This window comes from Mobula hypostoma, chromosome 5 (assembly GCF_963921235.1).
Source record: "Mobula hypostoma chromosome 5, sMobHyp1.1, whole genome shotgun sequence".
NCBI lineage: Eukaryota > Metazoa > Chordata > Chondrichthyes > Myliobatiformes > Myliobatidae > Mobula > Mobula hypostoma.
The window spans coordinates 115,748,805-115,772,936 of NC_086101.1; the positions used below are offsets into that span (position 1 = coordinate 115,748,805).

The window sequence follows — 24,132 nt, forward strand, 5'->3', positions numbered from 1 at the left end:
CCAGACTGCACTGGCCCTCCACCTCCAGACTGAGGTTCCCAACTCTGGATTGGCCACAGTTGGCCACCAGGCCCCGCTCAGCCTGACGGTGCAGGGACTGGCTAACTCACCCGTAGGAAGGAATCGAGTGCGCCATTCTCCATAAACTCCGTGATGATCATCACCGGGCAGCTGCTGGTCACCACGCCCTCCAGGTGGATGATGTTGGGGTGGTCGAACTGGCCCATGATGCTCGCCTCGCTCAAAAAGTCCCGTCTCTGCTTGTCCGTGTAGCCGCCTTTCAACGTCTTGATTGCCACGTAGATCTCTCTCTTGCTCGGAACCTTCAGGCGGCCTCGGCACACCTCTCCGAACTCGCCTGCAATGACGAGACTGGTCAAACTCCCACCTCGCAACAAAGGCCACTTGGCCCCTCACACCCCCTGCTAGCTCTCCATACGAGCTCCACTACTTCTCCCATAGCTCTCTCTCCCCCTGTAGCCCCACCTTCTAATATTCACTCAGGAGGGAGACAGGGAGAGAGCTCTCCAACCTATCATGACATTCCTTGACAGCGTGCCTCAGAATGTAACTGATCATATCCAGGCCCCCAGGCCCACCTTCCACTTGCCTATTGACCAATCAACTGCCTGGGCACAGTTCTGGTCGGAACACACTTTTTAGCAAGGGCAAGAGAAGTTGCAGGAAAGGACAACGCCTGGACTGGAGGGCTTGGGTAGGTTAGGCTCTGGCTGTTTTCGCAGGAGTGAAGGAGGTTGAGGGGTAACATTCCAGGATTGAAAAGCTCATCACATGAGGAGCGATTGACTTTAGGCACAGATAACTGACGAGAAATAAGCAGTAAGACAATTCAGAACTGTTTTACACACTGTAGTTTCAAGCATTCAGGTTTGGAGATGCCAGTAACAGCCAGGATTTCAAATGAAACCATTTCACTACTTCAACAAATTAGGAAATATGAAGTTTGAAGGTATTGATAATAATCTTGAATATTACAATAAAAATTAAGATTTGGAGGATGCAATCGTTAAAAGCCTGATAAGAAGGCAGGCTGTTATCTACACCGGGTGTCTGTGCTGATTTTGTTCATTTACAGTCAAACTAAAAACATGTCCTCCAAGAGGGTCACCACTTTGTCTTGGTTTGGAGGCCAGTATGCCTCTATGACCCAGACAGCCACGTTGGCTGGAGTCAGGGCTTTATGCTTTGGCACTTGGCAGGGTCACCTATACCAAACAGGTCAAAGGGTAGAGGCCAGACCAAGAGTGGCCCACTGGTCCTCCAGGTTCGGGGGTTCAGCTCAGGGCTAAAAAAACAAAATTGTTACGGAAAGAGCCATGAAGAATCCTTCTACATCTGAGTGTGATGGTACTCTGGAGCCTCCACCTGGGACTGGCATGACTGACAGAAAACAGAGGGGAAGCCGCTGACACGATGAATGAAGCTGTGAACATCGCCAGAGATGGAGGACCTTCACTGCTGCCTTAAGCACCAGCGGCGTAATGGGAAGTAAGTAAACGAACATCACAGCGTACTCTAGACGAATTCTTCCATCAATACTATTGGGAACTAATACACAGTTTTGTGTTACTGCAGCAGTACTGGCAGTGCTGCAATTTGTTCCATATTTCATTTAAGTACATAATTTGTTACCAAGTTAAATGGTAGTTTGTCCTTTATATACCTTTTCAACTATTTCCATGAAACTTTGGCTAATTGGGACAGCCTCTTAATTGGGCCGAAATGTACTGGTCCCAACGTACCTGAATTCACTGTACTCTAGAAAATAAAGAACCTTGTCTCGGGTCATCCTGAGCAGAGGAATCTCTGACCTATGTGCTGTTCCCAGGGGCACACAGTGAGCATTAGCCGCCGCTGCCAAAAGATCAACAGCTCGCTGATAGACCCACATTGGCCAGTCCAGTGTAAGGAGATGTCAGTCAGGGAACGTTGCCGACTGGCACATTCCAGGGTGTGGAGGTGCATGCTGAGGGATGCATAATGGGGAAAGAATCGCAGCCTCGGGTCCTGTTACCACTGAACACCGAGGGACTGGACGCTGTCCCTCAAACACCTCATGAGTGCAACGATGATGGCAGTGATTCACTGAAGCAAGGGATAGAAAAGTTTTATCTATCTCTGATAAACAACGATAAAACAGAGTTACAAAACTCTGGTTTGGCCACATCTGGAGTATTACGTACAGTTCTGGTTTCCCCACTATATGCTGGGCACGTGGCCAAGTGGTTAAGGCGTTCGTCTAGTTACCTCAAGGTCGCTAGTTCAAGCCTCAGCTGTGGCAGCGTGCTTGTGCCCTTGAGCAAGGCACTTATTCACACATTGCTCTAGTGTCTGTGCGAGGACACAGACTTCCAATATGCGCTTTGTAAGGCATGAAAATGCCTGACGCAGGCTTCTCATGGTCTGAGTCGATGTTCCCTCCCTCCCTCCCACTATAGGAGGGATGTTGAGACTTTGAAGAGGGTGCAGAAGAGTTTACCCAGGATGCTGCCCAGTTTAGAGGGCATGTGCAGTCACAAGAGGCTGAATAAACTTGAGTTGCTGTCTCTGGAGCGCCTGAGGCTGAGGGGGATCTGATAGAGGTTTACAAGATTATGAGAGGCATAGATAGAGTAGACAGAGAGCATCTGTTTCCCAGGGTAGAAATATCAAATACCAGAGGGCATGCATTGAAGCTAGGAAGAGTTAGGTTCAAAGGGGGATGTGAGGGGCAAGTTTTTTTTTTACTCAGAGAGTGGCGGATGGCTGGAATGCGCTGCCTGGTATGGTGGTAGAGGTAAATACATTACAGGTTTTTAAGAGACGTTTGGATAGGCACATGGATGTAAGGAAGATGGAGGGATATGGACATAGTGTAGGGAGAAGGGATTAGCATTTGGGTGGTTTTGATTTGCTTTTTAGCTGGTTCAGCACAACATTGTGGGCTGAATGGCCTGTTCCCGTGTGGTACGGTTTTATATTCTAGATGTGCATAAGGAATAAAGTATTTAATTGACATATATAAAAATAAGCAAGTGCCTGATGACTCTGTTCATTCGTAGACACAAACATGCACACAAGAGAATCCGCCCACCTGACACCAACGCGGATCAAGCCACTGGCACAGAGCGGTCTTCACTCACCAGCGCCTATGACTTCTTCGATCTTCACGTAGGACACGTCGATCTCCTTGGCAAATTCACGGACAGCCTCGTTGGGATCCTCATAGGTGAAGGGGTCAATGTAAACCTTGATGCCCGGAGCTGATGTGGAGTGAAGGGAGAAGTTACCAGGAGACAGGTCACAGAGTGGCACGCGTTGCTTCTCCATTTGATTGGTTTACTGCACCCCCTTCCAGCCAATGAGGGGAGGCTTTCATCAATGGGTCCCACTGAGGATGAGAACCCTTGTCCACCTCATGACATGGTCAATGGCTGCAAAGGGCTCACTTCTCCCTCTGGCCCTGGGTTTCAGTCTAGTCCGACTCCAGTTCAAGAGGTTGTCTAAACAAGACCCCAGAGCACAGTAAGGGCTTTAGCCCATGATCTCTGATCCAAGAGCTTCACTCTAGACAAGTCCCAGCACAAAAGCTTTATTCTAGAATTCCCATCCCCAAAAGAGCCTGGATTCAGATCTCCCATACCAAGACTCCAACCCATCCACCTTGACTTGGAATCCCAACTCACAGGTACCGATATTCTAAACCATAGGCTTTGATCTAGAACCACCAACCCAAAGGACATCAATCTAGAATACCTAACCCTTTGGGATAACCCAAAGATACCAAACCTCCCAGGGCCCCAATCTAGAACCACCAACCCAAGGAACATCCAACCAAAAGATACTAGTCTTCGAACCCAAGTCCCAATCTAGAACCACCAAGCCAAGGGACACCAATCCAATGATACCACTCTTCCAATCCAAGGGCACCGATCTAGAACCCCAGCCCAAGGAAGGTCTATCTAGAACACTGAACTCACAATCTTGAATCGAACACCCCCCCCCCCCCCCGGACCAAGTACCTTGATCTAGAGCATCCAAGTCAACACTCCTGATCTAGAAGCCCAACAAGAGATCTCGGCCAAAAGACCCCAGGATCAAGAACACCGATCTAGACACCCACTCCAGCGTAGTTTGCTGGGAATGAGTATGGACAGTCACAGGGCCACAGCAGGTAAATGGTACCCATTTGGAGAGTAGCCCACAGATCTCACTGCTAAGAGGCTTCTTCCCACCCTTTCCTATCCACACCCCACCCCTCCCAGAAGCTCTGAAATCTCGGTGTTCTTACCAGCTGTCGGGGGCATCTTCTCTGAGTAATTTGGGTCCCGCTTCCGTTGCTTTCTGTTGGGAGAGGAGAGGTTGAAGGTTTGGAGAGGATAAACTTTCAGAGCTTGGAACACAGGCCACTGAGGGGTGGCAGGCAGGGGGTTGGTGGGGGGAGAGAAGAGTGATAGGTGAGTGTGATGCAGGTGACGGGACACACGTGCAGATGGGGCTGATAGCTGCTTCAATGCTGTCCCCCAGAGGTAACCTTAATACCAACACAAAAGTACTAGAATCTTCACAGTGCATAGAGCCACTGCCTCCCTGCTACAGGGACGTGGGTTCCATCCTGATCTCTGGCACCGTATGTGTGCCCTGCAGTAAATGGCATGGGTGGGTGGCAGCACAGATCAAGAGGGAATATGAGTGGCGAGAATGGGATTGGCCTGTGAGCCAGCATAGATTCAATAGGCCAAACAACCTTCCATCCCGTGAGGAACCACGGAAATCTCAGTCTGTTCGCACTGGACTGAAGGATCAAGGCATTAAATTTACCAGGAGTATAGACTGGGGTTAGTCTGCAAGAAACTTTACCCCTGTATCAGCGATAGTTAAAATTAGAGTACATGGATTTTGGGTTGGGGTGGTAGAGATATAGAGGGGGTCAGACGGGGACTTTTCTCACTCAGAGGGGTGAGTACCACACTGACAGAGAGAGTGGTGGAAACAGAGACACCGATGATGTTTAAGAAGAGTCTAGATGAGCTCTTGAATCACCCAGGGATGGATGCCTACAGGCCGTTTGCCAGGAGATAGAGTTACCATAGGTAGGTACCCATGGGTCAATATGGATTTGTGGACCGAATGGCCATTTCCATGCAGTGCAACTCCATGACCCTCCTCCAGCTCGCTCCGGCCACTGGTTCCTGATTCCTCCCTACAGTCAGACATGGGTTCACTCTGCAGCTTCTCTGCCGAAACCACCCCACATTTAAAAACACTCACAAAGTCCAGCCCCCCTCCCTCAGCCATTCTGGTCAGCCAGCCGTCACTCTCGGACGGGATGGGTGGGTTTCCCCTCCGGGACTGGTCGAATGCCAGGGGAGCCCCTGCACCTGACTGTACCTGAAACAGACCACGGCCACCACGGCAAGCACCAGCAGGACAAAGATGGCAGAGGCAGAACTGGTGATGAGGAACAGCTCTTCCCGGCGACTGGAGGTCTCTGCAAAACAAGACCAGGGGCTCAGCACCGGCTGATCTCCGGACAGGTCGGACGGTTGAGGGTTCCGAGGGTTGGGGAGGTTGGCAAACGGAGTGATCAGTTTAATTTTACTTTATTGAGATACAGTGTAGAATAGGCCCTTCTGGCCTTCTGAGCCGCATCACCCAGCAATGCCCTGATTTAATCCTAGCCTAATCACCGGACATCACCGGCCGGTGGTGCAGTGGCAGCCACGGCCGCACTGGACTTCGAGGCGAGAGGTCCCGGGTTTGAACCCGGCCGGCTCTTTGCACACTCGTGCTGGGTTGAGCATCGAGCTAGCAACTCGGCCTCGTAAAGAACAGATAACGTGCTAAAGAAACGGCAAGCTTGCCGCCCGATGTGCCACAAGACACGGAGAGGAACAACAACAACAATCATGGGACAATTTACAACCACCAATCAACCTACCAACCAGTACGTTGTTGGACTGTGGGAGGAAACTGAAGCACCCGGAGGAAACCCACGCTGTCATGGGGAGAACGTACAAACTTCTCACAGGCAGCGACAGGAATTGAACCCGGGTCGCCAGTACAGTAAAGCGTTGTGCTCACCACTACGCTACCAAAGAAGGGTACAATGGTAGCATAGCAGTTCGCGTGACTATTATAGCTCGGAGCGGAGTTCAGAGTTCAATTCCGGCGTCATTCTGTAAGGAGTCTCTGTACATCCTCCCCATGGAATGCATCGATTTTCTCCAGGAGCTCCAGTATCCTCCCACAGTCCAACAATGTACCTGGTAGGTTAACTGGTCATTGCAAATTGTCAGAATTAGATTAGGGTTAGATCAGGGTAGTCGGGAGTTGTGGGGCAACGCGGCTCAAAGGGCTAACCAAAGCTATCGCGGGTAAACACAGGAGCCCTGTAGTTCATGGTAAGATCCCACAGCCTGAACGAATAATACTCTAACTATTCTAATACTTGAGAATGAACCTTTCCGATGGCCTGTCCTGGGACCATCACATACACTCAGTGGCCACTTTATTAGGTACACCTGTGGACCTGCTCGTTAATGGAAATATCCAATCAGCCAATCACGTGGGAGCAACTCAATGCATAAAAGCATGCAGACATGGTCAAGAGGTTCAGTTGTTATCCAAACCAAACATCAGAATGCGGAAGAAATGTGATCTAAGTGCCTTTCACTATGGAATGGATTGTTGGTGCCAGATGGGGTGGTGTGAGTATCTTAGAAGCTGTTTTCTCTGGGATTTCCACACAGAGTCTCTAAAACAGGGGTTCCCAACATGGGGTCCACACACCCCTTGGTTAATGGCAAGGCTCCATGGCATAAAAAAGGTTGGGAACCCCTACTCTAGAGTTTACAAAGAATGGCACAGAAAAATAATCCAGTGAGCGACAGTTCTGTGGGCGAAAATGCCTTGTTAATGAGAGAGGTCAGAGGAGAAGTGCCAGACTGGTACAAGCTGACAGAAAGGCGACAATAGCTTAAATAACCACACGTTACAACAGCGGTGTGCAAAAAAGCATCTCTGAGCGCACAACGCATCAAACTTTGAAGTGGGTGCAGCAGCATCAGCAGAAGATGGCGTGGTAGCGTAGCGGTGAGCACAACACTTTACAGTACCGGTGACCCGGGTTCAATTCCTGCCGCTGCCTGTAAGGAGTTTGGACGTGACCGCGTGGGTTTCCTCCAAGTGCTCCGGTTTCCTCCCACAGTCCAAAGACATACCAGTTAGTAGGTTAATTGGTCATTGTAAATTGTCCTGTGATGAGGCTAGGGTTAAATAGGGGGACTGCAGGGCGAAGCAGCTCGAAGAGCCTTTTCCACACAGTATCTCAATAAATAAATAAGACCATGAACATACACTTTGTGAGGTACAGGAGCTATCTAATAAAATGGCCACTGAGTGTAGATGTAATTGTGGAAAAAGTCATGCCAGCTCCTCTACTTTCTCAAAAGCTTAAGTAGATTTGGCATACACCAAACTTCTTCCCTGACCTGTCACAGAATGGCCTGGTACAGCAATTCCAACCCACAGGTGCGCAAGCCCTCCCCATCACTGACAGCATCTACAGAAGGCAGCGGCGTCCATCATCAGAAATCCATACCATCTGGGTCAGGCTCGCTTCTCGCTGCTGCCATCAGGCAGGAGGTCTCACACCACCGGCTTCAGCAACAGCGATGTCCCTACAACCATCTGGTTGCTGCACAACCCTAACCCTACCTTGGCAATAGAACACTATGGACCACTCCCATGGTCTCTGATTGTGTGTGCGTGTTTTTAAATTGTTTTGCTTTACAGTTTTTTTTTAAATTGTCTTGTAGGATTTTATGTGAAATTTACGTCTGTAACTATGCGCCTGCATGCTGTTACAAGGTTTTCTATTGTCCCTGTACCTCATCATAAATGTTCACATCACAATATATTCCACTTGACCTATCTTTCCCCCGACCTAACTTCCCTGGTATATTTACAACTGACCAAAGCAATGAAAAGCGCATGTTCTCAACGTCCATGCAATTTCATCTGATTTAAAAATAAATATTTAATTCCTGGAGGCCCTAGGGAAACTCCCAAGAGAATACCAAAAGAGGGAGGATGAGGAGCTAGGGGCCTATACTGGACTCAAGCCTGGGGCTTTCCTGTACCTGTGCCCAGGGTCAAGAAGCTTTTCTTTCTGCTGAACCTCCCGTAGCCTGCTTCTGTTCTTGCCCGGACCTGCACCACGTAGACAACCCCGCTCTTCAGTCCATCTATCGCCAGGAAGTTGGTGGAGCTATTGACGTGGGAGGCACTGGATTCATTCTTCTCCTGTGGAAGGACAGGGAGTAACAGGGTCAGATTCGCGAGCTAGGGTGTCAAAACGGTCATCCTGTATCCCTGTTGCCCCTCTCCACGCCTCCTGTAGAGTCCACAGAACATGGAGGCTCTGGTGCATTGTTGGGGAAGACGGTAGCCATCTTGTGCTCCACCCATGGAAGTCAAACCCATCTGTGGGAGAGGTTAGTCAGGGGACCCAGGAATCCCCCATGCTTCACAAAAACACACACCCCGGAAAGCGAGGACAGAAGGGGCTCCTTTTAGTATTTCACAGCCCATCAGACAGCATGGTACTCCATGCAGTACCAGGAGTAGCAGTGTGGAACTAGACAGCCTGCCACAAAGGCCAGGATCTGATCCCCAAACAAAACCTTCTCAGTCTTGGAATGTCCTTCCTCTCGGCCCACCTTGCTCCCTATCCCTCTCCCTCCACCTCCCCTCTGCTACCTCCCCCTTTCTCTCCTTTTCCCTTCTTCCCTTCCATTTTCACCCACTCTCTCTGACCCTCCCTATGCTCCTGCCTACCTTACTCTCCCCTGCTATCTTCCACTACTTTCCCCCCCTTAACTTCCCTCCTTCCTCTTCTGTCTCTTTAACTTTCTCTCCTTCCCTCTCCCCTCTCCTTCTTACCCTCCCTTCTCCTCCTCTCCACCCTTCAACTCCACGCTTCCTTCAACACCCCCTCGATCTTACTCACCCTAACTCTGTCCCTCCATTCCTCCCCTAAATCCCTTACTCCTCCTTCCCCCGCACACGAAACCGCTGACACCCAGAGCCACCTTCGGAACACAGAGAACACGTACCTTCTCGTAGTACTTGACCTCATAGCCGAGGACGTGTGCATGGAGATCGGAGGGGACGGGCCAGTGCAGGGTGATGCTGTTCTTGGTCACAGTAGTCTGCTCAATCTTGTTGATGGCCAGCGGGTGGTCTGTGGGGGGAAGTGGTTGCCACTATCACACAACAGTCCGGGTCACAGATCTGACTGCCCAGTGCAAACTGGACCAACCCTCCAAAACAAGGTCCCACCATGTGAAGCCCTTTGTAAGAGTGAAGGGGTGGTGCAGAGAATGGGTATTGGGGGGGGGGGGGAGATAGAGAGAAAAGGTGGGGGAGAAAGAGAGAGATGGGGAGCGAAAAGGGAGGGAGAGAGAATGGGGGGAGAAAGTGAATGGGGCAAAGGGGAGAAAATGAGAGAGAAGGAGAATGAGAGGAAGGGGGAGACACACACACTACAGTGGGGAAGAGAGACAGAGAGGGTGAGAGGCAGAGAAACTGAGGGAGTGGGGGAGAGATGAGAGAGGGACACGGACACACACACACACACACACACACACACACACACACAGCGGGTGAGGGACACAGAGACAATCTGGGTGAGAGAGACACAGAATAGGAACAGAGGGGGTGAAAGAGTAAACTAATATGAAGACCGGTCGATAAAGAACCCCCATCCTGTGTATACCAAGAAACTATCCCCCTCCACCCCCCACCCCCACCCCATTCCCAGCATACTCACCATCCTGACTGGTGGTGACGTTGATGGTGGTAGAGTGCGGCGGGTACCCACTCCGGCTAGACACCCCGTTGAATGCCTGCACCTCGAAGGTGTAGCTGGTGTGGGGCCAGAGCCCGGTGACTACCACCCACCGCTGCTTGAACCCGCTCTGGCTGGGGGAGAAGCTGACGTCATCGGCGCATGGGGTGGGTGGAGCCCCCTCCTGTAACTGGCGGCACAGCACCCCGTAAGTCAGGTCATTCCTCCCGCCCGCGTCCAGCGGCTCACTCCACGTCAGCATGACCATGGTGTCGTTCACCGTCGACCGCACGTCCCGCGGCCTCGTTGGGATGGCTGGACAAGCACAAGGAAGAGCAATGGGTAAAAGCAGGGAAGTGTGCACCGTAACCAACAGCAACACACTTGACTACAACCCTCCCCAAACACAAAGCTCATGGGATCATTTCTACCCCATTCTCTCCTTGGCAAGGCTGCCTTGCAGAGACGAGCTCTGAGCCGACTGCTCTCCCCGTTTCCTATCTGTACCTCAGTTACCCTGTAAGCTCATGTCATTGGTGGAAACAGACATAATTCACAATCACCGACGTTCAGGGGCTGGTCTGACATGATGACGTAATTACGTGAAGTTCAGTTAACACACTTTGTGCTCAGTGTTTTGATTACAATAAATGAGTCATTACAGTTTTCCTTCAACATTAAACACCACACACCATTTTATTTGCAAAAACCTACAATCCCTAGGGACATGAGCTCAAGACATCCACACTCTCACTCACAATCCCTAGAGACAAGAGTTCGTGGCATTCTCTCTCATTCCCTCCCTCCCTCCATAAAAACATAAACAGGAGCAGGAGTTGGTCACCCGGCCCGTTGAGTCCGCTCCGCCATTCAACAGGATCAGAGTGGATCTGGCCGCGGATTCAGCTCCGCCTGCCTGCTGTTCCCCATAACCCTCAATTCCTCTGCTATGAGGAGATCCATCTAACTTCCGTCGTCTTCATTTATTGAGTTAGCCTCTACTGTTTCCCTGGCAAAGAATTCCACAGATTCATTACTCTCTGGGAAAAGCAATTTCTCCTGAGCTCCCTCTTAAATCTATTCCTCCAAATCTTATGACTGTGAACACCAGTTCCACTCTCACTTACCAGTGGAAACAACCTTCCTGCCCCTATCTCCCCTAACAATTCCAGAAGTTAATACATTTCTTCAAGATTCCTTCTCACAATTTTGAATTCCAGCCTGGTTTCGGGCCCTCGGCTTCAAGGATCGAGGGAGACTTACTGGTGCACGGCATCTCGGGCTGCTCGTTCTGGGCTCGGTAGTGCCCCCGCAGGCAAGTGCAGAAGGTGGCACCCTGGCCAGTGGCCTGGCTATTCCGCGGACAGAGGCTGCACGAGTCTGCGCCTTGGTTGCCCTTGAACCTGCCTGAAGGACAAGCTGGAAGAAAAGGTGGGGGAGGGGAGAAAAAAAAGAAGCAAGAGTTAAATCATTCAGAATCTAGAAAGTTCTCCTTCACTGCCTCAGTAAGAGGACAATTTGCAAGTGTCCAACACAGTTAATACAGCTCCAATAACCCAAGTTGTTTTAGGGAATCATTATCAGACCATTGGATTCAGGAACAGAATCAGGCCGACAGGCTCATCGAGTCTGTTTGGTCACCCAACCATGGCTGTTTCTTTTCAACCCCATTTTCCTGCCTTCTCCTTGTAACCCTGAAACCCCCTTACCAATCAGGAACCCGTCAATCTCTGCCTTGGCGACGGCATGGTAGTGTAGTGGTGAGCACGACGCTTTACAGTACCGGTGACCCGGGTTCAATTCCCACCGCTACCTTATCCCTGTCACTGCGTGGGTTTCCTCCGGGTGCTCCAATTTCCTCCCACAGTCCAAAGACATACCGGTTGGTAAGTTACGGTTCATTGTAACTTGTCCAGTGACTAGGCTAGGATTAAATCAGGGGACGCTGGGCGGCATGGCTCAGAGGGCCGGTAGGTCTTATTCCGCGCTGTATCTCAATTAATAAATATACCCAATGACTTGGCCTCCACAGCCGTCTGTGTCAATGAATTCCACAGATTCACCACCCTCTAGCGAAAGAAATCCCTCATCTCTGCTGCAAATGGACGTTCCTTTATTCTGAGGCCGTGCCCTTGGATCCTAGACTCTCCCACTGATGGTGACACCCTCTCCATTTCCACTCTAACTGAGCTTAACCAGGGGTTTCCAACCTGGGGTCAACGGGCCACTTGCTTAAGGGTATTGGTCCATGGCATTAAAAGGGTTGGGGACCCCTGCATTAGGTTTCAATAAGATTCCTTCCTGCACCCCCCCCCCCCGCCCCCCAAAACCCTTTTCAGAACTCCAAGTACAGGACCAGAGAATCAGAATGTAGAACAGTTCAGCAAAGTACGGGCCCTGCGGAGAGTCTGTGGAAACTGTTGCCATAGAGACCATGTCATACAGCGTATTTAAGGCAGAGATTGATAAGCTCCTTCTCTAAGAGGACCATAACCTTGTCGTAGGGCTTGGAGGCTTGTGTGCCTCAATGACCCGGAGAGCGACGTTGGCTGGAGTCAGAGCTTTAAGCTTTGACTTCTGCTTGGGTCACCTATGCCAAACAGGTCAAAGGTCAGAGGCCAGACTAAGAGTGGTCCATCGGTCCTCCAGGTTCAGGGGTTCGGCTCAGGGCTAACAACTCTGACTGGTAAAACAAAATTGTTACAGAAAGAGCAATGAAGAATCCTTCTATACCTGAGTGTGACTGAGGACCCTGAACCACACCTGGGGCACAATGGAGAAGATGGCCAAGGCAGACAGAGATGGAAGAACCTCATTGCTGCCTGAACGCTAGCGGTGTAGTGGGCAGTAAGTTGATTGGTTCCTGATCAGTCCGGGGGGGGCGGGGGGGAAGCGTAGTTTCAAGTTACGGGAGAAAGGGTTTGGGGGAAAAATATCAGCTGGGATTGAAAAGCATCATATGGTCTTCAGTGAACTGCTGAGGCCCATACACAAGGCAAAGCCAATTTCTAAACAACAGTGAGGCCTTAGAAGCCTTGCCCAAGGGTTCTGGCAGCTTAAATTCCCTGATACCTGAGAAGCTGACACAGCTGAAAATGATCTCAAATAAATTATAATAAATTCCCTTAAAGTGTTGTAAATTAATCAAAAGCATTCTGACTAAAATAATCTTAAAAGCACAAATTATTTTAGTGCACACTTCAGATGGATAACACCAAGAGTTCCGTATCGGACTCCCGTCACTAGAGCTGCAACTTCACCTTCTGCGCCACTCTGCAAGTCCCTCAGTTTCACCCCTTTCCGGAGGCTTCTATGCTTTGTTGAGGACACCTCCTGCCCTTCCACTCAATTACTCTGTATGGCTTTGGCCCCGTATCCCTGGATAACGCCTGGATGTGGGTAGTGTGATCTTAGCTTACAGGACGGAAGAAAATTCCATCCACCTACCTCGCCCACCCTCCCAGCCGCAGGTCATGGGACGTTTGGTGTTAACAGGCAGCTCCTGACACTCAAAGGTTCCTCATCGCTGCAGTGAGAGAGATAGTGGGGCATTCTGCTCGAAGTCTCCCTCCCCTTCTCCCTCTCTTTTTCCTCACCTCTCCCCATCGCCCCTTTCATCCTCCTCTCTCTCTCTCTCTCCCCCCCCCTCCTCTGCCCTTAAATCTGGGCTGTAAAAAATTTCCCCTCCATCTCTCACTCTCTCCCCTTTCCACCTCTCCCTTCTCACCCCTTGCCTTCTCTATCTCTCCCCAACTTCCCGTTCACCCGCTCCTACCTACCTCACACTCCCCTTTTCACTCTCCTCCCTCACCCTTAAATCTAAAAGTTTCCCCTCCATCTCTCCCACCTTCCTAATCACCCCCTCATCTGCCCTCCCCCCACCATCCTCCCCCTCCCCATTCACTCTCCCCCCCTCACATTTCAACCCCCCCCATCCTTCAATCTGCACATTAAAAGTACCCTCCAACTTCCACAATCTCCAAGCTCCCCCATCCTTGCACTGAAGGCTGTCTGGCACATGACACAGAAACACTGTTTTCTTTCACCCCCCCCCCCCTTGCAGAACTAAAAACCCACATCACTCTCGACTGCCTGGGGCCTTTTCATCTTTACTTCCAGCTGAAGGAACGCAATTTCCTTGCAGTGGAAGGGGAGGGGGTGTGTGGGGGAATCAACACAGAAGCAATGGGCCTGCATAGGCTTCAGTGTCAACCCACAGCCCCTTGGCAACCCCTCCTGTCTGACAAGATTTCCCTTCCATCCTCCGGGCTCAGTTTTGGTCTGGGAGTGTGGAAAGGCAACGCGCACTCAAGAGAAAAGGAGGAATTCAGCATCCATCGCTCCCCAGACCGATGGGAGGCCTCTGACTGACTCCACCCCCCACCATCACCACCAGTCCTTGCTCCCTCCACAGGGATCCGTCGGAACAGAAGTCTGCGAGACGAATAAATCTCCTTTTTTATTGTTCAGCAGTCTGAAGCTCGCTGTGTGAAGCAATTAGACCCGGATCTCCCCCCACCCCCGCACCACCAGCCTCACTCTTCACCAGCAAGCAGCACTAATTGTTTTGGGCAACGGGCCTCGGACTTTTAGGGAGGGAGCGAGGCGGGAGAAATGAGCAAATCAACGAGGACAAATTGGAGGCAAGTTCAACCACTGTCACAATGCGGTTAACGTTAACAGCGGGAGGAGAATAGCAGAATTCAAAAGGAGATGGAAAGGGGGTTCTGGGGGTCCCATTTTAAATTTCTTCAGTGGCACAGAGCTCCAGAGCTGGGTTCAATCCCCAACCCGTATATGTGTGTCTGTGTGTGTGTAGTGAGAGACAGAGTCAGAGAAAGAGAGACAGACCGAGACCCAGATTCAGTTCTGTGTGTCCGTGTAGTGAGAGACAGTCCCGGAAAGAGAGACACAGACAGAGAGCTGGGTTCAATCCTAAACCTGTATATATGCGTGTGTGTGTCTCTGTGTAGAGATAGAGCGCGAGAGAGATATAGATATAGAGACAGACAGAGCTGGGTTCAATCCTCAACCCTGTGTGTGGTGTGTCTGTCTAAGTGTAGTGAGAGACAGACAGAGAGGGGGACGGGGAGACAGAAGGGGCGAAGGCAGGCGAGAGCAAGAGAGACAGAAGCAGCGGGTGCGAGAGAGGACGAGAGAGAACAAGAGTGAGAACAAGAGTGGGCACGAGAGTGAGTGAGTGAGAGAGGGAGAGAACGAAAGCGGGCGTGAGAGCAAGAGAGAGAAAACGAGAGCGAGAGAGAGAGAGAACGAACGAGAACGGGCGCGAGAGCGAGAAAATGACAGAGGATCTTCCCTTTTCTCACACCCACCAGCCCCCCCCCTCACCCCGGCTCTACAGGATCTGAGTCAATGGCAATGTGGGATAAAAGAAATAGGATTACTGTGAGCAGGTGTTGACTGAAGGTCAGGACAGTGTCACTGGGCTGAAGGGCCCCTTTCTATCTAATACCTCTCGGTGACCTGTTGCAGCAGTAGGGCCTTTGCTTTGGGATTGGCTGCTCAGCACGGAGGATTGAAAATGGAGGGCGAATATTCCTGGGACATCGATAACCCGAATAGACATCAGGTGAAGAGGTGTGCCAGGCACGAAGGGCAAGCAAGTTCACCATAACAAAGACGCTCTCCCCTCCACCGTTCCTCTTTGTGAAGTATGGATTAAAACGAGGAGACAGTAACCATGGAAATCCCCTCTCAATCAGTGGCTACGTTGGGTTGGCACTGGGCCCCCGCAGTGTAATAGGTTAATTGGTTATTGTAATTGATCCTGTTAGGCGTTGGGGTGAAGATGTGTCTCCACCAAAGGAGGTGTGAGGTGCTTTTTCTCTGCTAGCCTGCCGGTCACCCTTGGACAAGGTGCAGCACCTGCTGAGCCCCCCTCACCCCTCCCACCCCCGATCAGGGTCATGTGAAGCCACAGGAGCAGGTGGTGGATGCTCGATGAGCACATCACAAGTCCTGGTTATGTGACCACTGACGCCAGGCAGACAATTTCTGAAGAGTATTGGTAATGGCTGGGGTCACCCATCATGTAAAGACACTGCCCAGAAAACTATTAACATAACTCTTAAATGATAAATGATAAATCAATTTATCAATTGAATCAGAATAGGTTATTAATGTCACATGTACTAAGGTACAATGAAGAGCTTGACTTGCATACTGTCCATACAGATTAGGTCATTACACAGTGTCTTCAGGCAGTACAATAACAGATTGCAGAAAGACAGTGGAGTGCAGCCACACAGAAGGTACAATGAGAGAGATTGTGAGGTAATGAGTTCATCTTTATTTATTTAGAGATACAGCACAGTACCAGCCCCTCCCGGCCCGACGAGCTCGTACTGCACAGTTACACCTGTGTGCCCAGTGGCCTACTAAGCTATACGCCTTTGAGATGAGAGGGGAGACCGCAGCATACAAAAGGAGACCCATGCCGCCATGGGGAGAGCATACAAACTGGTGGTACAGAGACATGATCCATGGTCGCTGATCTCCGGGACACCGCAGAGGTTCCGGCGCTGGCAAGCACAAAGGTAGGCACAAAAATTTTTAGAAGCATGATTCTCTTCTGATAACTCCACAAACATATTGAAATAGACGCCATCTCTGAACCCCTAAGAGCCAAAGAAGTGCGAACCAATGGAATTCAAAGGTCAAATAAAGGAGTAGCCAATCAGGACCAAGGCAAGCGAACGTGAGCACTCCCGAAGAGAAACACCAACAACTGCACACTGAGGATGTCATCTCGACCGGTGATGAAACTACTCTGGCTGTAAAGCCCTCCCAACCACTAAGCACACCGACGTGAAACACTGTTGCAGGAAAGCAGCATCCATCATCAGAAATCCCCAACACCCAGTGCTTTTTTCTCACTGCTGCCATCAGGTAGAAGGAACAAGATCCTCAGGACTCTCACCACCAGGTTCAAGAACAGTTACCAACTATCAACTATCAGGCTCTTGAACAAAAGGGGATAACTACACTCACTTGTCCATCCATTGAGATATTTCCACTGCCAATGATCTCACTTTAAGGACTCTTTATCTCATTATCTCATGTTCTCGTTGTTTATTGCTATTTATTTATATTTGCATTTGCACAGTTTGTTGTCTTCTGCACAGTGCTTTGGATTTCCAGTATCTGCAGATCTTCGCATGTTTGTGTCACTTTAAGGTCTCTTTATCTCACATTCTCATTATTTACTGCTATTTATTTATATTTGCATTTGCACAGTTTGTTGTCTTCTGCACTCTGGTTGATCTTTCATTGATCCTGTTATAGTTACTATTCTATAGATTTGCTGTGTATGCCCGCAGGAAAATGAATCTCAGGGTTGTGTAGGGGGACATATGATAATAAAATTTACTTTGGACTTTGAAGAAACAGCAGGGAGTTGTGTACATGGATCAGCACATCATGGAAACCAGCCTCCCCACTGTGTAATGATCTGATCTGTATGACCAGCTTTTCACTGTATCCCAATACATCCTTCAATAATAAACCCATTCCAATTCAAGGTGAGTTTTTCATTGCCCCTCTGCACACGTCAAGAAAGTTTAGTTGTGCCTTTTCACACCTTCCGACTGAGATTTGCTTCCAGTAGGATCATGTGACAAATGTTTCCTGTGGCTCAACAGTCAGGGAAAACAGAAAACACAGTTGTCTGCCCAACCCAGCCCCTCAGGCTCAGTCTCTGAGTCAGTGCGGCAGAGACAAAGTGGCTGCTTTGGGCCTCTCGTCTAGTCGAACCCAGCTAGTCACCGTCTGCTAATCCCCGACAACAGGCGATGACTTCAGAAACAGAAAAACAGAACAAGACCCATCCTGCTTTCCCTTCCAGCTCCCCTCGTCTTTCCCAGAAACCTGCCAACAGTTGGGATTACCAACAATGGAGGTGATGCGAGACGAGTGAGGGGGCTTGCTGCCAAGGCAACGGATTCTTACCCCGCCACTCCTGGTTCAGCCGCCAACCCTCAATGGTGGCTCGCAACCCCTTCCTTCTCTTCTTCATCACACGGACATCTCCCTCTCCTCCCACTCATTCCCATCTCCGAGATCACTTTTGTAATAGAGTTCAGACCGAGGAAATTCCACCCCCACCCCCAATCTTCAAGCTAGTCCTTCTGGTTCCATCCTCACCTTCCCTCGTACCAGTTCCTTCAACTCCCTCCCCTCGGACCCTTATCAACCTCCCTCAACTCCCTCCCTACCTTCAATTGCTCCAAATCCCTCATCGTCCCCCTCCTCCCCCCACCTACTCAAACCAAAACGCTCCAATTACTGTTCCTCACACTTCCTTTAAATCAATCATTCCAAAGTCCTCCACAACATTCCAAACAAATCCCTTTTGACTCCTTCCCACAGTTCCCTCAAACCAACTTGCTCCAACCAATCCCTCCAATACCCCTCTCAGCTGGCTCAAATAAATCCCTCAATTCCCTAACTCCAATTCCCTCCCCCAACTTTCCAACTCCCAATTCCTTCACTCCCTACAACTAATCCCTCCAACTACCTTGCTCTTCCCTCAAAGCAGCCCCTCCAATGGCTGCCTCAACTTCCTCAAAAATCACTCCAACTCCCTCCACCTTCTGTCACTCACCACCTTCCTCCAACCAATCTTTTCTACTCCCTTGCTTTTCCCTGAAACTGATCCCTCACAAGTCCTGAGCATCACACACAAGATGCTGAAGGAACTCAGCAGGCCAGGCAGTATCTATGGGAAAGAGTGAACAGTCGATGTTTCGGGCCGAGACCCTTCATCAGGACTGGAAAGGAAGGGGTGAAGTCAGAACAAGAAGATGGTTGGGGGGCGGGGGAAAAGGGCAGAAGGAGAACAAGGTGGCAAGTGATAGGTGAAACCAGCAGAAGGGGGGAGAGTGAAGTAAAGAGCTGGCAAGTTAATTGGTGAGAGATAAAGGGCTGGAGAAGGGATAATCTGATAGGAGAGGACAGAACACCATGGAAGGGGGAGGAGCACCAGAGAGAGGTGATGGGCAGGCAAGGAGGAAAGGTGAGGGGGGGAAACAGGGATGGGGAATGGTAAGTGGGGGCATTACTGGAAGTTTGAGAAATCAATGTTCATGCCATCAGGTTGGAAGCTACCCAGGCGTTGCTCCACCAACTTGAGTGTGGCCTCATATTGACAGTAGGGGAAGCCATGGACTGACATGTCCAAAGCCTCCTCACTTTCCTCCAACTAATCCCTGCAGCACCCTCCCCCTTCCCTCAGATCAATTCCCTCAACTTTCCCCCAATCCCTCCAACTCCTCCAGTTCTCTCACCTCACTCAACCCGACTCACTTCCCAGCCTCCTCCAACAAGTCCATCCAACTCCTTCCCCCTGCTTCTCCACTGTCAAACCAACTCTCTCCAAATGTCTCGCGCATCCCTCAAAGACATTCCTCCAAAGGCCTCCTCCGCTTCACCCAACCAATCTCTCCAACTTCCTACAACAAATCCCTCCAAACTCTCGACGACCCCATCCAGCCACCCTAACTCCTCCAAACCCCTCTCCCTCCAGCGACCCCTCACCTCTGCAGGCCGTGTTCTTCTCAGCAGGCTGGTAGCCGGGTGCGCAGGTACAGGCCCCCACCGCCACCATCCACTCTCCATTGCTGTTGCAGTGGTACTTGAGGGGGATGGAGACCTCGACGGCGTTAGGGACGCAGGTGCCAGGCGCCACGGCCAGCGAGGTGTGCTCGGCGCCTGTCACCGTCTCGGCGAAGGAGGCGAAGTTGACGACGGTGGGCGAGCACTTCTTGTAGAAGACGCGGACGGAGAGGAGGGCCATGCAAGCCCCCTGGTCCTGGAAGGCCAGGTAGAACCCCCTGGCTGTCAGCGGGCCCAGGCTGACCGTCTTGGTGTTGGCCCGGCCGTTCTGCTTGTTGGGGAAGGTCGACTCGGCCGCCACCGTGTCCACCTTCACGTAGGGGTTCTCCATCCAGGCCGGCCAGCGCGAGGTGGCCGAGTCGCTATCTGACTCGAAGTAGTAAAGATTGAAGGTCTCCTTGCAGGAGCCGCGGACGTTGGGGATGGTGGCGCAGTCCCTCACAGTGAACTTCAGCTCCACGTAGACCCGCTGAGCGCTGCGTCGGGGGATGTAGGTGGTGCGCAGCCAGTTGTTCTGACCTGGCTCGAAGACCCGGCAGATCTGGTAGGTGCGAACCGTGTTCATCTCGTCATCCCTGCCGCTCACCTCCTCCCACTGCAAGGGGCAGAAGCAGAGGGTGGTGAGACTCCCACCCAGCATCTGACACACATCCCCAGCACAAGGTATGCAGGATGGGTAGAGGGGACCCAGAGACTCCCTGTCGACATCTAGCCCCATCCCCCAACACAAGACATGCAGGGTGGGGTGGAAGATAGATCCACACTCCCCGCCAACCTCTATTCACAATCCTGATCACAATCCCAACACAAGACAAGGAAGGTGGGTTGGGGGGCGGAGGGGGAGGAGAGGGGATGGAGATGGGACCCAGAGGTTCCCTGCCAACATCTAGCCCATGTTCCCAACACAAGACGAGCACAGTGAAAAGAGGTTGGGCTGGGGGGTGGTGGGGAAAGAGAGATGACCCACTGCCAACAGCACGGCAATGGTAGCGTACAGGTTAGCACAACGCTTTACAGTACAGGCACCCAGGCTTCAATTCCCACTGCTGTCTGTAAGGAGTTTGTACGTTCTCCCCATGACTGCATGGGTTTCCTCTGGGTGCTCTGGTTTCCTCCCACAGTCCAAAGGCATACCAGCTGGTAGGTTAATTGGTCATTGTGAATTGTCCCGTGATTAGGATAGGGTTAAATCAGGGGCTTGCTAGACAGCTCGGTTCAAAGGGCTGAAGGAATGGATGGAGAGATAGATAAATGGGATAGTAGCCCCAGAGGGGCAGACGCTGGGGTTGGGGGCTGGGGGGAGATAAATCCCCCACCAACATCTGTCCCATATCTCCAACAGTGCACGTCATTGGGATGTGAGAGAGAACTGGAGCACATGGGGAGAAAACATACGTAGTTACAGGAAGAATGTGCAGACCGCACGCACGCACACGCGCACACACACACACACACACACACACACACACACGCGTACACGAATTTCTTTAGCCAGAGGGAGGTGAATCTGAGGAATTCATTGCCTGTGGAGACCATGTCATTGGGTATACTTAAGGCAGTGGTTCATAAGCTTCAAGACCCTGGCCGCAATACTTGCTTGTGCAATGGATCCTTGACTTCCTCACGATATTAATTGCTTATTTATTTATTATTATTGTTTGTTGCCTTCTGCACGCTGGTTGAACGCCCGAGTTGGGCGGTCTTTCATTGATCCTGTTATGATTATTATTCTATTTTGAACTTATTGAGTATGCCTGCAGAAAATGAATCTCAAGATTGTATATGGTGACGTATATGTACTTCAATAATAAATTACCGAAGGTTCTTCATTAGTCAGGGCGTCAAAGGTTACAGGAGAATGGCAGTGAGAGGGATAATATATCAGTCACGATGGGATGATGGACCAGATTCAATGGGCTGAATGGCCTATTTCAGCTCCTACATCTTATGGACGGCCCCACAGCTGGCAAATGGGTTTTAGTGCAGGTAGGTAGAAGGGATAGCAGGGACATACTGAAGCAGACTCAATGGGCCGAATGACAGAATCCTGCTCCTATGTCTTGTAGTCTCTCTCTCTCTCTCACACACACACACACAAACACACACACACACACACACAAACAGCGCCAGGGTTTAGAATGAAAACCGGATCTCTAGAGCCGTAAGCCAGCGGGTTCTACCCACTGCATCACTGCGCCCACCCAATTTCTACCCTGGTAGAAACCCTCAACATCCTCCCGAACCAACCTGAGGCTCAGCTCAGAGTTTCACCCCTCCACAAGACCCCGGCAAACACTGTGCGGAAACATCTCCACAGTAGCGGTCACTGGTACTGTGTGGCAAGGACCCAGCCTCCGTGGGCTCTCCATTACCTCCCTGCGTACACCCAACCTCTCAACCACAAGGGAAGCCTTGAAGGTGGCACAGGGGTTCAGGACTTCAGAACTCTTACCCCTGATTCCGGATAAACCGTCCACTTCAGATCTGCTGTCTCCAACCGCGTGTTCATCAACATTTCTGCAAACACAGCGGGGTGGGGAGGAAAGAAAGAAACAGGTTTTCAGCATGTTTTGGGCTTGTTCTCTCAATATGTTTGCCAGCATTTTTTTAATATAAAAAACACATCCACAGGTGCCCTGGGACTGAGCAGGCCGTGGGATTGGAGTCCCACAGCAGCCAGAGAGGGGAGGAAGAGCAGGGCACGGGTACTGTCCCGAAGGCATGACAGTGTTGGGAGTCTCTCATGACAGTCCAGGACCTCACGAGCTCGGAGTCTGCTCGGGTACGAAGTGGTGGCTCTTCGCCTCCTCCCTGTGGTCTCTCAGGGTCAGGCGAGTCCGTGATTCAACTGCAAAGTGGCCGGTTACCAGCCCAACAGCGTCCCCACCACTACAGCCTGGGTGTGAGTCCATCTGCCTGTGTCTGCGTTGGGTGTGAACCCTCTGAATGGAGGAGAAAGGAGGGAGGGAGAGGAGAGAGTGGTCTTCAGGTTGAGAGGGAAGCGAGGGGGCCATAGTGAGTGAGGGGAGACAAGGGGGGTGTGTGGAGCGAGAGGTGAGCGTGGGGTAGGAGGGCCAAAGTGAGTGAGGGGAGGCAAGGGGGGTGTGTGGAGCGAGAGTGAGCGCGGGGTGGGAGGGCCAGAGTGAGGGGGGGGTGGAAGGGCCGGAGTGAGGGGGGGAGAGAGGGTGGGAGGGCCGAAGTGAGGGGGGGGGGAGAGGGTGGGAGGGCCGGAGTGAGGGGGGGGGTGGAAGGGCCGGAGTGACGGGGGGAGGGGGTGGGAGGGCCAGAGTGAGGGGGGGGAGAGGGTGAGAGGGCCGGAGTGAGTGGGGGAGAGAGGGTGGGAGCGGGGAGTGAGGGGGGGGAGGGCCAGAGTGAGGGGATGGGAGGGGTGGGAGGGCTGGAGTGAGGGGGGGAGGGCCGGAGTGATGGTGGCGGAGCAAGATGGAATCCTGGAGCAGTGGGATAGGCAGACACCGACCTGGATTCAGTTTAACCAAGCTGTCTGCGGCTCCCACTAAGCATGCATGCTTGTGGGATGAGACGGACTCTAATTCCCCGCAGGAACGTGTCGGGACACGAGCAGAGCAGGATCAGCAGCTACTCAGCAAAGGAAATTCAGGAAATTTCTGCAAACCCTCTGGATCGGGCACATAACTCCTTATGTTTATGACATTACAAGATTTTAAGATTTTGTGCCAACACAAGAGAGCCTGCAGACACTGGAAATCCATAGCAACACACACAAAATGCTGGAGGAACCCAGCAGGTCAGGCAGCAGCTGTGGAAAAGAGTAAACAGTTGATGTTTTGGGCCAAGACCCTCCGTCAGGACTGAGAAGGAAGGGGGAAGATGGCAGAATAAAAAGGTGGGGGGAGGGGAAGGAGGCTAGCTGGAAGGTGACAGGTGAGGCCAGGTCGGTGGGTGGGAAAGGTCAAGGGCTGGAGAAGAAAGAATCTGATGGGAGAGGAGAGTGGACCATAGGGGGAGGGGATCCAGGTGAGAAGTGAAAGCTCAGAGTGGGGAATAGAGGAGGGGGATGGGAAATGTGTCCACTGGAAGGAGAAATCGATATTCATGCCATCTGGTTGGAGGCTACCCAGACAGAATACAAACTGTTGCTCCTCCACCAAGGGAGGCCGTACCTTAACACAAGAGGAGACCGTGGATAGGAGGTTGAGGGGTGACTTTAGGATTCAGCCATTGAACCCACCCCCTTTACTACTTAGTTTAAAACCCCACCCACAGTACGATCTTGACCCCAGTGTGGTTCGGTTGGAGCCCGTCCCATTGGAGTAGCTCCCTCCTTCCCCAATACTGGTGTCAGGAATTCAAAACCACCTCTCCCGCACCGACCTTTCAGCCTGCGGATCATGAGGGTGGTAGGCAGACACCTGACGGGCCAAATGTCCTGTTTATTCAATGTGCACAAGTCTGAGGTAAAAGGATTAAACAGTGGAATAATTTCTGCGAGCGAGGTTATAAAAAGACTGAACCAAATTCCAGTAAAACTGTTTCAGTCTGGCAGGGGAGTATTGTGTCCACGTCTTGGCGGCCGGCCACAGGAAGGATGTCAAGGCAGAGGGTGTGGAGGAAGCTTGCTGGATCCGTTTAAGGGCCGAAGTTTATAAGGAGCAGTTTGAATTGTT

General features: G+C 51.3%; 1 protein-coding gene across 1 annotated transcript in view; it reads right to left on the bottom strand.

Moving 5' to 3' along the window:
• The window catches only part of LOC134346950 (ephrin type-B receptor 3-like), a 67,344-nt gene that overhangs the window by 13,240 nt on the left and 29,972 nt on the right, over window positions 1-24,132 (bottom strand). The window contains exons 2-11 of the mRNA XM_063048843.1: window positions 21,939-22,003; window positions 19,409-20,081; window positions 11,117-11,272; window positions 9,836-10,168; window positions 9,120-9,247; window positions 8,145-8,307; window positions 5,392-5,491; window positions 4,292-4,344; window positions 3,144-3,263; window positions 111-358 (exon numbers count right to left, since the gene is read on the bottom strand). Coding sequence (XP_062904913.1) covers window positions 111-358; window positions 3,144-3,263; window positions 4,292-4,344; window positions 5,392-5,491; window positions 8,145-8,307; window positions 9,120-9,247; window positions 9,836-10,168; window positions 11,117-11,272; window positions 19,409-20,081; window positions 21,939-22,003 — 2,039 coding nt within the window. The remainder of the gene's footprint in view (window positions 1-110; window positions 359-3,143; window positions 3,264-4,291; window positions 4,345-5,391; window positions 5,492-8,144; window positions 8,308-9,119; window positions 9,248-9,835; window positions 10,169-11,116; window positions 11,273-19,408; window positions 20,082-21,938; window positions 22,004-24,132) is intronic.